Source organism: Canis lupus, chromosome 8 (assembly GCF_003254725.2).
Source record: "Canis lupus dingo isolate Sandy chromosome 8, ASM325472v2, whole genome shotgun sequence".
In the NCBI taxonomy this organism is placed as follows: domain Eukaryota; kingdom Metazoa; phylum Chordata; class Mammalia; order Carnivora; family Canidae; genus Canis; species Canis lupus.
Window position 1 is genome coordinate 48,734,710 of NC_064250.1, and position 16,198 is coordinate 48,750,907.

A 16,198-nucleotide genomic window follows, 5' to 3' on the forward strand; every position below is an offset into this window, starting at 1 on the left:
TTATTTATTTATTTATTTATTTATTTATTTGAGAGAGAGAGAGGGCAAGCACATGTACACAAGCAGGGGAGGGGGCCGGTCAGAGGGAGAGGAAGAAGCAGACTCCTTGCTGAGCAGGAAGCCCAAGGAGGTGAGGCAGAGTTGTATCCTAGGACCCTGGGATCATGACCTGAGCTGAGGTGAAGGCAGACACTTAAGTGACTGAGCCACCCAGGTGCCCCACTTTGGACATTTCAAAGACAGAAAGGAGGCCAGTGTGGCAGGGTCTCAGGGAGTAGATAACCACCGCCCCCCCCTTTGCACAACTTTGTGGGTGTGTTTACCTAGTTTAAAAGCAAGTAGAGGGGGATCCCTGGGTGGCGCAGCGGTTTAGCGCCTGCCTTTGGCCCAGGGCGTGATCCTGGAGACCCGGGATCGAATCCCATGTCGGGCTCCCGGTGCATGGAGCCTGCTTCTCTCTCTGCCTGTGTCTCTGCCTCTCTCTCTCTCTCTCTGTGTGTGACTATCATAAATAAATAAAAATTAAAAAAAAAATTAAAAAAAAAAAAAGCAAGTAGAGGAAGGACATAATCCAATCACAGTTTGCAAATATCACTGGCTGCAGAGTGGAACTGCCTAAACTGTCACCCAAGCTCCCCTGATGGCTGATAAGGATTGCCTACATATGAAAATACAGCTACTCAGGACGAATATCAGACCTGAAGGATCACAGTGGGGTCAGGGCTGGTGACCTTTCCAGGCAATGTTGGAAATACTGCCATGGGTTCTGTAGAAATGAAGAGAATCTAATTCCATGTTAAAAGCAATTTTTTAAAGAGTAAGTTCCTGAAGAGCTAAGACTGGACTGGTTTGACTGTGTATTGTGTATTTTGCCCATGGATTAATATTTTTTTGAGGATGATAAAACTAGGACAAATGCTAGGACATAAGCCAAGCCAAACCAGTTGGCAATAGATTTTAATCATTTTCAATCATGGCCTGGGTCCTGTTTTTGTGAAGGTAAGAAGGGTGCCGGCACCACCCTCCCAGGGCAGCATCCTCCCATCTCTTTGAATTAATCTTGTACTGAGTTGGGCTGCAGGTCTCTGATTTTTACCCTTGAAGTGTCCTAGAAAATTCATGACAGAACTTGAATGGGTAAGAATAGAGGCTTCCGTGTTGACTACCAACATTTCATGGGAGATGAGCGGTGGGTGAGCTTAGGTTCTGGAGTCAGAACTGCTTTAGGACGGCCAGCTCTTCTGCTAGCTGCCTGTGTGACCTTAGGCAAGGTGTGGACAGACCATCAGTGTTTCTCATATTTATCTTTGTTGTAAAGATTCTTGGGTTAAATGAAAAAAGATAATTCTTTTAGATACCTGGTACATAGTCGATGCTCAAGAAATAGCCAGCCTTCTCCCTATTCTCCCCTGTAAACATTTTTTTTTTTTGCCCTTACTGCTCTGAATCCACTGTGTTTTGTAGAAAAAACGTGGATCTGTGTGATATTGCCAGCTTTGTGTAGTTGAGATTTTTCCAGCAATGTGCATCATTTGTCCAACCAGCTAACATGACTGAGCACTTACCAGGGGACAAGACTTAAGAAGTAGGAGCTGAGTAGAACTGTAAACGCTCACTGAACATAGCTCTCAAGAAGCAGGAACAAATATGTCTTGAAAAAACAAAAAAGAGGCAGCAGTTGACAGTCCAATTCCTATGTTTTTGTTTTCCATTCTGACCATGAGAGTACCTCGGAAGCCAATTTCCTCCTGAAGAGAGGGTACTGTGAAGCAGTGTTGCTCTCTGGTCGGGTCCCCACAGGCCCCTACATCTGACTGCTGCATCCTTCTAACTGGAGAAGGCTTCAGTGCTGAAGTTGGGGTGGAATAGCATGCACACAGCCCTAGGGTATAGACAGAGAATGGAGTCCATGTAGTGGATCCAATGGGATCAGGCATGTAGTGTAAAACTAGCTGGGAGGACATATTTTTCAAGGCAGAAGATTAATGGGAATTAGGTTATCCTGTGTCAAGGTCCTTTTGGGAGTAAAAAAAATCACAGAGCCTTGGATGATATCCTAAATATTCCCACATTCTTGGAAAAGGGACCCTTTGAGGTTCTGTTTAACATCTAGATCTGCAACGCTAAAATATGTAGGGAGGCCAGATATGACCTGCAGTGGGTTCTGTTTCCCAGCTATGCCAGTTGTGTTTGTCCCTTTGTCTATGTCTGGATTTAACCCCTTAAAGTCTTGGAGATCAGCACTTAAGAAGCTAGACTCAATTCTGGCAAATCATTGTGAGCCAGGATCAGATAAGGCTCCAAGGATATGAAATGTATTCTCCTCTGGAGAGGCCTGTTCACTTGGCCCTTTCTTGGGGCTCTTAGCCCTGGAGAGCCTTGCCAGGACCAGTGGAGGAGGTCCTGGCCTGAGAAGCTAGGAGATTTGTTTTCTCATTTCAACTCTGTTAGAACTCCTGTGACTCTGACTTACCTTCTAGAACTTAATTTCATTTACCCTCCATTTGACTCTCTAATAATCAGGTTGTACTAGATGATGACAAAGGAACTTTCAAAACGATAACTTTCTATAATTCAACCCACAAATACCACCATTTGTGTTATCTTTGGTATCTTTGTTTTAAACTCCCTGCCCCCGCTAGATTATAAAGCTCCTTGAAGGTGAGAATCATGCCATATACATCTTGGTACCTTGGTAAAATATCTAGCAGGTTACTTTTCACACAGTAGATGCTTTAAAGATCTGTTCCATTTATTTTTCATATATTGGCATATTTGGAGGAACCCTACACTGAGCTTATTGATGATGACTTTTGTGACTGTTCCAGAGCTGAGAACCAACATCCCAAGTAGTTGTAATTGGCAGTCTGGGAAAGCAATCAAGGTGGTCAGCAGATGGGCAGCCAGTGAATTGTGTTATAGTGTGGCATGAAAGCAACTTGCTCTCTACCTGCAGTTCCTTTCAAGTACAATAAAGGAAAAGTGGGACCTTAAGGCAAAGACTTACTCATCTTCCTTTACTTTTGCAATTTGAGGCTTACCTGAATTCTCAGGCTGTTTTCCAACTTCTTCCTTAATATATATGTGTGGCAGAAGGGCTTTTGGGAGTTGTGTCACAGCTAGTCACTACTGAATCAAGGCATTTCTGACCTTGGAAATACCCAAGTCACGTTATCTGTCGGGTCACTGGAGTTTGAACTCTAAGGCAGATACAAGATGTTTTAGTTTGTTGGTATCTACCTGTGCCTGTGTTTAGAGCCAGTTTTCCTGTCCCCGTGTCCTGTGTATATACATTTACATTGTAGCGTGTGACTTCACACTACAGATACTTTGTAAATTAAAAGTTATCTATGCAATGAACTTAAGTTTTCACATTTGTGAATGGGGTAACAACTTTAGGCTTTCATCTACTGAATGCAAGTTCTTGGGATTGTAGGGTGTAGACTTTTTCCCTTAGCTGGTCTCTCAGCTCCAGGTTAACATATCCAGCAAAATGAAAAATTCAGTGGAAAAAGAAAACCAACATTGTTTTATTCTAATCTAGAGATGGAAGTATGAAAACCATTGTTCATTAGTCTGCAGCTAGAGAAGAGCCAGCCTGCATTGAGAACTCCAACTATAATGTTTTTCAGTAGGTATTGATAGTTAGGGTGGTCAGGGGTATGTTGTTAATCAAGAAAGAGTTGAGTTGTCAAGGAAAAGTAAGATCTCTCTGGTGTTTTGAGAAGGGGAACAATCCCTGTTTGGGTTTTAAGAAGGACTGGAAGATAGGGTTTATGTTTCTTATCAGGAGTCTCTTTAAATTTGTGCTGTCATTTCTTGGCTGTTGGAAACTGTGATTGATTGTCTCTGTCTTCTGTAGCTTGGAATTGCAATTGGGTTCTTGGTCCCTCCTGTTTTGGTACCCAACATCGAAGACCGGGACAAGCTTGCCTACCACATCAGCATCATGTTTTACATAATAGGAGGCGTGGCCACTCTGCTTTTCATCCTTGTCATCATCGGTAAGGTCATTAGTAGACTGATGGGGGGCCAGGAGGCAGGGAGGTTCTGCTGACTTGGGTGGGGACCTTGCGAACATGGCCTTAGAATACCATGGACATTTATAGAAACTGGAGGCCAGGCTTCTGATGGTCTTCACGTGTCTTAGCCAATACAGTGCTAGCTGGTCTTGTGTAATTTGTTAGCTGCTAAGTAAAGATTTAATTGCAATTAACCAATTCCCCAATAAAACCTTATTAGAATTAGTGGACAAGCTGTTGATCCCCTTAATGAAACCCCAGTGAGTGCTTATGATATATATCAGAGGCACTGTGCTAAGCATTCCTGATCTCCTTGAATATTGAATGAAATTATCGCCATCAATTTCAGTTAACAAAGAAGAAAACGAGACTTAAGAGGAGTTAAGTGAATCATTCGAGATCAGATAACTAGTAAGTGGCAGAGCTTACCTAACCCTTCTAGCTCCATACTTTAAATTTCTGGAACAAAACAAAATAAAACTGAATTGACCCACAAACATTAATACTCTCATAGATTCATCTGAGAACACTTGGGGACCACATTTTTTGAGGCTTTTTATAAAAAATCATAAGAGAAATATATGCTCATTATGGAAAAATCTAGAAAATACAAAAAAAGCATAAAGAAAAGAATAACCAGGGTGCCTGGCTGGCTCAGTTGGTAGAGCATGCAACTCTTGATCTTAGGGGTAATGAGTCTGAGCCTCATGTAGGGGGTAGAGGTTAGAGGTTACTTAAATAAATTAATTAAATAAATAATTAAAATAAAATAAACCCATTAATTTAGATGGTACCAGTTAATTCCAACCACCAATCTTAGATAACTACTATTAATTTGATGTGCATGTACATTTAATCATTGAGATATTGGTTAATATATTTTATATCCTCTTCTATGATCTGAGTGATAGTACATGTGCTGTGATAAATTCAGAAACAGGATAGTAGAGGCTTTCATTTTCAGTTAGTCATTTGTCTTTAAAGGTTAACCAGCTTTCCTCCTAACGTTCTACCTTATGTGGTAAAGGTTTCATTCATCCCTGCCATCCTCACCTCCAGAGACAAAACAGTTTTATGATTGTGTACCTCATTCAGCTTTCTCACTGAAGCATTCTCTCTCTCATCTGGGGTCCAAGATGAGACAGGCTGATGGCTTTTCAAAGCTGGCAGGATATCTTGGGCAGAGAACTTGCTGTTTCTGGGAAGGTGAGAAGCTATGGAGCAATGGATGGTGGCAGGAAAGAACAGTCTGCCCAGAGACCCTTTTATTCAACCAAACTTTAAGTTTCAAATTGTCATGTGCCTAGCTTCAAATGTTTGTGTTTGTAGCAGATAAGGGCCTGTTTCTTTGCATTTGAAACTCCAAAGATAGGACATTTCTATATTTTGACATTTTATTATCAAGCCAGAGAGTGGCTTATTGAGTAAAAAACTGAAAAATCTGATCTGAATTCTGATTTGTGGTGGCCAGGTCCTTGAACAAATCCAAGATAAATCACCTCTTGCCTTGCTTTCTTTCCCCTGCTGCAAGGGGAGGTGAATGGGCAAGACAATGTATGAATGGTTTCTAGTGGCAGGAAGTGATCCAGGACTATTTCTGGAAAAGGAAGAAGCAGGGCTCTGAGGTTAGGGCTGGAAGGTTTTCTGGGTGGGGGGCCCCTTTGATCTTCAAGAGAGTAAACCTCATTTCCAGAGCTTCCTCTAACTAGAGACAGCCTATTGACCTTTCAGGAGCATTCTTGTGGTATGGGAGAAGGCTACATGGAGCTTGCCTGGACCCAACTGAGAGGCCAATTTAGCCAAACAACTGGTTACACTTCTCTGCCCCCAGAAACTGAACAGAGAGCAATGCCATCAAATTGATTGTACCAACTGTGCTGAAAATCAAACATAAAATGAATGGTTTTCCCACGGCCCCTCCCCAGTCCTTCATATCACAGTGCCTACTCCTGTAGGGGTATGTGTTAATCCTCTTGTCTCTTCCTGAGGCAGACATGAGAGTCAGACTTTGACAAACTATCAGTGGACTTGAGGTTTTTCAATAGAAGATCTTGTCACTTACTCAGGGAATATTTCCTAGCTGCCATGTGCCAGGTTCTCAGCTGAGCGTGGACAACACAGTCCCTTCTGGGGGGAGCTCTAGTGCTAAGCCATTCACTGGGCTCACTCGTCCCAAAGCCTCAGCTCTCACTTCCTTTCTATCTATGTATTACTATTATGTTATTTTCACTATGCAGTACTGAATTCAGCATATTCAGTACCACTGTGCAGTATGTTTTTTGCTGATTTATTATGGGACTCCTTGATCCTTGAACACTGCCTGGGAGGCCCAGGGAGTGCAGCCATCTACAGGCCATGAAGAAAAAGTAATTAAAGGACCACTCACTCAGCCACAGATGGTGAGAAGCAGCTTCAAGAAAGGAAGTGTTGAAGGATTTAATTGAAGAATTAATATTTCCTTTTTGGGTCTTAATTTTTTCTCAGATGAGGGAGCCAGCTCTTGTCCATGTGTCAGCTCTGCAGGGGTGGGGCCATGGGGATTTGCATTGATCTCTCTGTTTCTTTCCTTTCAGTATTCAAGGAGAAGCCTAAACATCCCCCCAGCAGAGCCCAGTCCTTGAGCTATGCCTTGGCATCCCCTGATGCTTCATACTTCAGTTCCATTGTCCGGCTCTTCAAAAACCTCAACTTTGTGCTGCTAGTCATCACCTACGGTAAGGTATACATGTGCCCAGGAGTGTATTTAAATTGGGAATGTGAGAAAGAGATCTGATGTGTCTGTGTGTCTTACTTTTTCCAAATCCCAAATATGTATGTAAAGCCATTCTCGGGGTCAACCAGAAGAGTCAGCTGTGCCTTAGGACCTTTGCATGTTCTGTAAAGTTCACCTAGAAAACCATTCCTTCCCATATCAGGTTGTTTGACAAATATCTGCTGATCCTTCAAGTCTCATCTGAGTGTCACTACTGTAAAAGTGACCTTTACCTCTTTTATTGTGCTGATCCTGGTACATCTTAACACCATTAAAAAAAAAACAAAAAAACAAAAAACCCAACATTTCCAGGTCTGTCTTCCCCCTAGACTGTGAATGTCCCAAGAATGAGGATCTATGACTTTTCATCTTTATAGCTCCCTAGGAGTAGCCAGCCTGGCCTGGACACTCTAGTAGTTATTTAGTGAATGAATAAATGAATGAATGAATGAGTTCATATGAGTCTTGTAACCACTCTTCAACCAATGTTCTATCATCTTGTAACACTGACTGCTTTTTTACCTGAATGCATGACCCTCTTTCATTTTATTTTTTTGGCTTTTGGTAAGAAACACTGACATATTTATGCTAGTATATTGGCTTACTTTCCCAACGTGGTGTTTTCTGCAGCTTCTTTCCAGCCTTTAATAAGAATGTTGACCCAGATGAGGGCAAGGGCAGAGCCCTATGGCATTCCAGTAAAGAGCGTCTTAACAGACCCACCTAGCTATATTGTTCTCCAGCCTACATTTGATCATTTAATCTACTAGTTAAGTTTATTTTTATTTTGTTTTAAAGAATTTGTTTTACTTATTTTAGAGAGGGAGAGAGAGAGGGTACACAAGCCATGGGGGAAGAGCAGAGGGAGACGGAGAGGGGAAAGCAGACTCCTTGCTGAGTGTGGAGTCTGACACAGGGCTCAATCCTATGATCTCCAGATCATGACCCAAGCTGAAACCAAGAGTCAGACACTCAACAAACTGAGCCATTCAGGTGGCAGGTAGTTAGTTTGTTTAAAATCAAGAGTCAACAGTTGTGTAACATACTTAGTAACCATAAGAAGAAAAGAAATGAAGTTGGTTTGATATAACTTATGCTTGGTGAAACCCCAGTTGGCTATAACCTTGTTTTCTGTAGGTTCACAAACCTTTGTATTTTATAATAACAATAGCATTTATTACGTGCCAAGACTTTTCATGTATGATTTTACTTACTTAGCTCTCATCATGCCCATGTGAGGTAGGTACTATAGTTATCCCTGTTTAACAGATGAGAAAACTGAAAATCAAGACAGGTTAAGCAACTAGCTGAAGAACACACAGCTTTGAATTGGCAGAGCCAGGATTCAAATACAGTTTTATCTAACTCCAAAATGCCTGTACCACTTTCAAGGATTGTGCCAGAGTTTCATGTTAGGCTTATCATGCTCCTTATCTAAATTAAAGTGTTTATCTGCTGAGGCTCTGGATAAGAGGTAGTATCATCCACAGTAAAGGGACACACCTATTTTTCAGGCATTCACAGAAATAAGTGATCTCTCACCTGGAAAAGTGCTGGATGAGCAGATTAGTCTTCAAGGTCTCAGGTCTCCATTTCTCATTCTCTCCAGCTTTTCAGTTCTAAATATGTCTCTGCATGCACCCACAATATAAAGACAGGTTCCAATACTTAAGATGTACAACTAAAGAAGTTATGTGAATTGCCCATCAGTACACTTGAGTGTCCCATTCAAGTGTAGATGGGACCAACCATTTAATGGGGATATTATGGAGAATATCAGGCTACATAGACGGATAAAGCTAGTAAAGCTAGATGATCTTTGGAATCCCTTTCAGACTCAGGATTCTATGGGTCCAAGAACTTTCATTCTTCCTTGAGTTGAATATCTCAAGTTCATTGACCTTCGAACACCATAAATCTTATTGCATCTGACATCAGGGTATTTGAGGCCTACCTTGGGATTCTAGGGCAGATGAGTGCTTAATAAATATTTTCTATGGATAAGAATGATGACAGTGGTGATAATTGGGCAATGATCCCTTTATAGAGGCAGGGGAGCAAAGCAACTCCTCCTCTTCCCCTCTTGCATGGCTGGTTGCTTATATGGTCTTTAATTTGGCAGAGTGATTTTATTGCTGTACTTCTGAACATTCATCTATTTGGTTAAATGATAACAAAGGAAATAAATAAGGAAGCACTTTTGGAGTGAGGACCTTGGATAATTTGTTCTTCCATAAAACAAGTACACTGGCAAACATTGTTAAAATCAAATTTTCAGAAGTCTTAAACAAAGGTTTGCAACAATCCAGGGGACATTTGTTCAAGAAAAAAAATGGCTGAATAATGTCAAGAACAGTGAGCTTTGTGTTTTAACTTGCCCTATTCTGATCTGCCTTCTCCCAGTCTCTGTGGTAGCCTTGACAACCAGCAGCCTAGCAGCCATGGTGGTTGTGAAAAACGGCAGCCTCACAGCTATGATACTTGTGAAAACCAGCAGCCTCCCAGCCACCAGATGGGGCAAAAATAATTTTGGAGCTCCCCCAAAAGCCCCATTCCTAGGTCATTATTTGATATTTGACAGTTCCCTAGAAGAGCCCCCATTCAGAAGACCTGCTTTTATTTAACCTACTCAGAGCCTGCTCTGTGGGAAAAGCACTATTTCCAGGACATTTGTTGAAAACAATCACTGCTTACCATTGTAGCTGCCTAAGGTAGTAGTATCAGTTGGGGTAAATAGGAAGCTGGCCAAAAAGTCTTGAAACAAAAATCTAGAGACTGAGAAGGCCATAGGGCTTTGAAAAGCTCTGACATATTTTTAGGAATCTAGAAGTCCACATGCACATGACCAGGAGAGACCTGAGAAAGTGCTAAACTGTCACCTCTGGGTGGCCTCGAGGTTCTGCACAAGGAGGAAATGAAGGCTAAGGCAGAGTTAACATCTGCCTGCTGAAGCATTGAAGGAGAGCCTCAACCTGCACACAGAGAACACCCTTAGCAAAGGTGAAGACTTATTGGTTTAAGGTACTTAAGGAAATCTCTACCTAATCATTACCTCACCACTAACTGATGGAGTAGCAGCTTCAATGGCTACCCATGACAAAGAACTTGACAAAATGAGTCCAGGAAAGTCACTAAACAAACAGCAGCAACAGCAACAAATTCTGGGGAGGGAGTAGAATCTCATTTCCAGAGTTGATATGGTATTTAAAATGTCCAAATTTCCCAAAAGATTATGAGACACGCAAAGAAATAGAAAACTATGACTCAGACACAAGGGGGAAAAAGCACTTAATGTTTCTTAATGTTTCTGAGGAGGCCCAGATGTTGGGCATAATAAAGATTTTTTTCCCAGATTTTATTTATTTATTCATGAGAGACACACAGAGAGAGACAGAGACATAGGCAGAGGGAGAAGCAGGCTCCATTGGGAGCCTGATGTGGGACTCGATTCCAGGTTCCCTGGGATCACGATCTGTGACCCTCAATCACTAAGCCACCCAGGGCCCCATAATAAAGATTATGAATCAACAATATAAATATGTTCAAAGAACCAAAGAAACCATGTCTAAAGAATGAAAAAATGGTGGAGAATAATGTCTTACCAAATAGAGAATGTCAATAAAGACAGGAATAAGAAAAAAAACCAAATAGAAATTCTGGAATTGAAAATAACACTAACTGCAATGAAAAACTCACAGGAGGGCTCAAAATTAGATTTGAGCTGGCAGCAGAAAGAATCAGTGAATTTGAAGATAGATTAAATGAAATTATCCTGTCTGAGGAATGGAAAAAATAAGGAATTAGGAAAAAATAAGCAGAGCCCCTGAGATCTGTGGGAAACCATAAAGCAAACCAACATATGCATAATGGGAGTCCCAGAAGGTGAGGAGAGAAGGGATGGAAGTAAATTGTCATTTAAATTGTGATAGCACTAGCCAAAAAGATAATTTGCCTGTGAGTTTCTAGAAGCATTTGACTCCATTGTACAGATAGAATTTATTAATGTTTTTCAAAGGCCTGGGTTTATTCCAATGAGAGAGAATTAAATTTATCTGATATTTGCATATATTTCATTATACTCAGAAAACTGCAAGCCTTTTTTTCATGATAGATAATTGGGCTTAGTGACAAAACTCTTGGCTAACAAGGAAATTATTTTTTGGCTTAATCATAGACTTGGAAAGAATTTTATTGAGCCATTACTGTGTGTCAGGTACCATGTTAAGTGCTTCACAGGCATGATCACATTTAATCTTCAAAACAAAACCGTGATGTAAGTTCTTAACTCACGCCTTTTTATATACAAGGAAGCTGAGGCTCTATTTAGTTGCTTGCTCACAACTGGACAGCTAGCAAGCAACAGAGCTTGAATTTAAACTTCTATCTGATGCCAAAGCCCATCTTCCTAACCAGCGTGCCACTTTTGCCTTCCCATGCAGAAAGGAACATCTTAGAGACAGAGACAGAAGTCTTTTAGCCCCACTTGTCTGAGTAGTCTTTGGGTCTACCTAGGGGAGTATATATTTCCTCAGATTCAGTCCTCCAGACCAGTTGCCTGGGAGTTGCCTTCTCCTAAGATGCAGATCTAGAGTTCTGGTGTTTTTTGTTGTTGTTTTTTTTGTTTTTGTTTTTGTTTTGCGCTTCATTTATAATTTATTAGCTCTTCCAGTGTTTCACAGTGATACAGGGGTTTCAATGATTAACACCAATGGGACAAAAGGTGGACCTACACAAATGTCTTGATTGAATCGGACTATTATTGATGGAATTTTTTGGTCTATCATAAGTAGTATTAGGCAACCTTCCATCCAGGCAATCTCATAGCTCACAGGGGGGGAATGTAAATGTCCTTAAAGCTGAACAATAGTAAGCCCGTGGTTTGATGATTACACTATCTCACACTGGTTATTAGTTATGGCGCGAGGGAGGCAGTAGGCTAGAAAGATTCCAACCAGCTGAAAGCAAGCAACTCCAAAAGAAATTCCTGCAACCACTCCCATTTCTGACTCTATAATGGTCATCATCTTTATAAAACAACCTTCATTGTTTACTTTATCTGCATCTCTCTGTGGAGAACAATTTTCAAGTTTACAGCAACTCTTGGGAAATCCTTTTTCTGAGTAATAATTAGTATCCCTTGGAGGGGATACTAATATTGTCTCTATAGTCGGTGACACCACAACAGTGTAATGTATTTTGAATCTTGTCTACTGCATCGCTTCTATAATCTCCCGTAGAGTTATACTGCTTTGAAGTTTTCTCATAATTATTCTTTTTTTTTCTCATAATTATTCTTAAAGCTTTTCCTAATCTCCATGTCTGAAAACAAATCCTACGATGGCAGCGACCAATTCAACCAAAAAAATGAGAGTCAGAAACATTGCATACAGTTTTAGCATCCATGCAGAAGCTCGGCAGGTAGCAAAACAGCCAAAGGTGCCCAAAAGAATGATGACAGTGCCAGTGCCAATGAGCACAAAGGGGACATTGGTGGCCTTCTCATTTAAAAGGGAAAAATAATTATCTAGGCTCACCTTGCCCCAAATGCCAACGGCAAGACGGATTACACCAGTGATCCAGAAGATGAAAGTGTAGATCAAGAGGACGCTCTTGAAACAAGTAATGACTAGTTTGGTCTGCAGTCTCCGAGACGGGGATGCCATGACTAGCCCACGACCCTGCCCCACTGCACCAAGCGCACGGAGCCGAGTTCTGGGGTTTTTGAAGCAGGGTCAACTTATACTGACCAGCCAACTTTGGGATTTGGAAACAATGGGGTCTTGACTTTAGCATGTCTCTCTAAGGCTAATAGGTCATGTAAGGGGAGTGTTTGGGACTCAGTCCAGCTAATAATCTCTGCTCTCTTCCAAATTAAATGTTTGCTCCAATTTACAAACAAAACAAAACCCTCTATAAATTCAACTAGATACTTTGAAGCCCTCTAGAATGTCCTCCATTCTTCCTGTAGTTTTAGGTTGGCTTTGAAGAAGGAAATGGTTCAAATTTTTTATGTTATACCTATGATATTCATATTTTCCTCTGAATTATATGCACAAGAGCACGTAGCTTGGATCAAGCAGATGATAGCATTTAATGGGCACATTTGCTGGACATGGGAGAGCATGTCTGGGAGTAAGAGCCTTGAATGCTGGAGTGGTGAATCCAGAGTTGGCACGTAAGGAATAAGGGGTCTGAGTTTTAATGTCAGCTCTGCCAATTACTGAGCATACCTTCTTCACCCACCCTGTGCCCATGAAAAAGAATCTCAGAAAATAATCAAATTTGCTTCCCATTGGAGTACTCTGAGTCGAAATGAAAGCTTTTAAAGTAGTTGTAAATAGATCATGCATGAATCCATACGCTGCTGTGTTGGTAAACTTGCTGATTTTCTTTCATTCTTTCCTTGGTCTGAACTGGATTTCACCAAGTAGGGAGTAGCTCCCATGTCACTGATGGGATGTCCAGTATTGTCTTCATAGTGGCTTTCAAAGTGCTTCTCCAAGCCACTGAGTCAGCTGCCCAGAGCAGAGCCTGGTGAGGGCTTTGGAGGAATTTCAGGGGCTTTTTCCTGTAGATCTCTGATCATACCCTCAGAGGTAGTTTTGAGAGATAAAATAGGGGCTACCTAGCTTAATTTGAATTTCAGGTAAACAGCACATTCTTTTCAGCATAAACATGTCCCATGAAGTATTTGGGGGCATATTTATGCTAAAAAATTGTTACCTGAAATTCAAATGAAATTGAATATGTTTTTTTTTGTTTGTTTGTTTTTCTCCTACATCTGGCAGCCCAACTTAGAGGGGAGTGGGTAGAGATGGGATTTGTGTTTGATGTTGCTGAAATATCACAGGTATAAGAAAATGCCTCCTCCTCTAGCAAAATACCCTCCCTTCTCCAGGTTTGGCAATGCAGGAAGACCCAGGGCTGGAACCAGCTTCTCCATAGGTCTGCTAGAGTCTGGAGGCAGGGCAAGGCCTTAGGATGTGTATCACAGTGGTACAGGTGGGATGGGGTAAGAGAATAACCTTTCTTTGGCTACCTTCTCCTTGATTTCTGTGGCCTTGTTTCACATGGTCTCCTCTGCTTCCTTATCATCAGTGGCACAATGATTGCCATGTTGAAAAAAGTGTTTCTAGAGATTGTCCTCAAAGGGAATACTTTTCCATGCTACCCCCCAGCCTTGCCTTCAGCTATGCTTCTAAATAATTTTCTAGTGTTGGCATCCAAACTCAGGAGATTATCACCTTCCCTTGGAGCTCTCAAGAGCTTTACTACTGCCCATCCCCCATGGGTTTAGGGAGGGTGATTTATGGCCCCTCTCAGATCCTGCTTGAGAGTGAGCATAATATCCTTCTCATGATTCCTTGGAGCTTGGCTGAGATGAGGCTGGCCTTTTAAAACCAGCGTTTACAACAAGTTCAGGAAGGACACGAGGAAAATGAACACAGTATCCAGAACCCAGAGATAGGATCTGAGATCACTGTTTCCCAAGCTTGCCTGATGATAGAATCCCCTGGGGTTCTTGGTTGAGTATGTGCCTGGATTTCTCTGCCTTTCTTCTAGAAATTCAGATTCAGAAAGTCTGGATGAGGGCCTGGGAATATGCTCTTAAAAGGCATTCCAGGTAATTCTGGTTTGCAGCAGGGTTGAGCACCTCTAAAGTAGGTATGTTATGGGTCATTCTCATGGTCTTAAAGCCCCTTCCAATCCTAGTTGCCACCATGTTAACCTCAACACCTGGGAGCCTAGGCCTGGTCTTTGATCTTCCAGATTCCCAAGGCCATTTATTTCCAAACTAATGAATCTAAGAAATGATAGGGTTTTGTTGTTGTTTTTTAAGTAGGCTCAACACCCAATGTGGAGCCCAGTGCATGGCTTGAAATCAAGACCCTGAGATCAAGACCTGAGCTGAAATCAAGATTGGGCGCTTAACTGACTGAGCCACTCTGGTCCCACTGTTGTTGTTTATAAAGATTTCATTCGTTCATTCATTCATTCATTCATTCATTCATTCATTCATTCATGATAGAAACAGAAGGAGAGCATGCATAGGAGCAACTGGGGAAAGGGGCAGAGGGGGAGGGAAAGGGACAAGCAGACTCCCAAGCATGAAGCCCAATATGGGGCTCAATCTCATGACCCTGAGATCATGGCCTGAGCTGAAATCGAGTCTGATGCTCAACTGACTGAGCCATCCAGGCACTTGTTGTTGTTAATTTTCAATTGCAGATTCCTAGCTCCATTTCAGGAGAATCAGTTTTAATAGACCCAGGGTAGAGCCCAGGAATATCTCTCTTTTCTTTTCTTTTCTTTTCTTTTTTTTCTTTCTTTCTTCTTTCTTTCTTTTTCTTTTTAGATTTTATTTATTCATTTGACACACACACACACACACACACACACACACACACACACAACACAGGCAGAGGGAGTGGCAGGCAGAAGGAGTGGGAGAGGCAGGCTCCTGCTCAGCAGGGAGCCCAATGTGGGGCTCAATCCTAGGACTCTGGGCTCATGACCTGAGCCAAAGGCAGACGCTTAACTGACTGAGCCACCCAAACACCACAGGAATCTGCATTTTTATGCTTTCCTTCACTTAACTTTGTGTCTCATTCCTCTGGGAATGTGATAAAGGGAGCAAGTGAACTGCATTTAGGCAACAGTGCATATGATAAAAATGACCTTGTGATAAAAATGACTATCTGGACTGGGGGACCTTTTCATATCTGGTAGGAGGCCATTCTTTGTGCTTCTCTGAGAATTATAACTCTTTTCACTGGCCTGTCCTCTCTGGGGCCCCTGGGCACTATGCCTGTGGAGACCCTACAAGCAATAGTAGCTCCTGTGAGGTATTAAAGGAGGGTGGTTGCCATACTCACATTTCGCTGCACCTATGCCATCACCATGGGGCCAAAGAGGATGGCTTCTGGATGGCTCCATGGTCTGGGGTTCATGGAAGAAGAACTCCTGAGGCTGCCTTGCTCAAGAGTTGAGTCTTCTAAGTGTATCTAATGTCAAGTGTGTCAGTGATGGTCTTGTGAGCCCCCAAATTAGTTAAAATTCAAACAACCCCTGGTAAGCATCATAAATGACTTCTGCATTTGTTTTTTATTTTTTAATTTTTAAAAAGATTTTATTTATTCATGAGAGACACAGAGTGAGAGAGAGAGAGAGAGAGAGAGAGGCAGAGACACAGGCAGAGGGAGAAGTAGGCTCCATGCAGGGAGCCCGACGTGGGACTCGATCTTGGGTCTCCAGGATCACAGCCTGGGCCGAAGGTGGCGCTACACCACTGAGCCACCCGGGCTGCCCTGCATTTGTTTTTTAAACTCTGCATGCATTTTTCTCCTCTATAAAATGGGGATGATAATATTACTTACCTTGCTATGAGGATTGTAAGGTACTTACAATAGTGTCTAATACTTAA

The 16,198-nt window shown here is 41.8% G+C and overlaps 1 protein-coding gene and 1 pseudogene across 6 annotated transcripts in view; one reads left to right on the plus strand and one right to left on the minus strand.

Moving 5' to 3' along the window:
• FLVCR2 (FLVCR heme transporter 2) overlaps positions 1-16,198 on the plus strand; it is a 56,433-nt gene that overhangs the window by 27,203 nt on the left and 13,032 nt on the right. For 4 of the 6 annotated variants that reach the window (XR_004818182.2, XM_035720031.2, XM_035720030.2 and 1 more), the window contains exon 4: positions 6,596-6,736. Coding sequence is in view for 5 of the 6 variants with exons in the window: in XM_035720031.2 (XP_035575924.1) it covers positions 6,596-6,736 (141 nt within the window). In the remaining variant the exon portion in view is untranslated. Of the gene's footprint in view, positions 1-3,862; positions 4,005-6,595; positions 6,737-16,198 lie in introns of all 6 variants that reach the window. The other 2 variants (XM_035720034.2, XM_025443988.3) reach the window with 1 other exon arrangement.
• Positions 11,409-12,461, minus strand: LOC112657822 (tetraspanin-6-like; annotated as a pseudogene).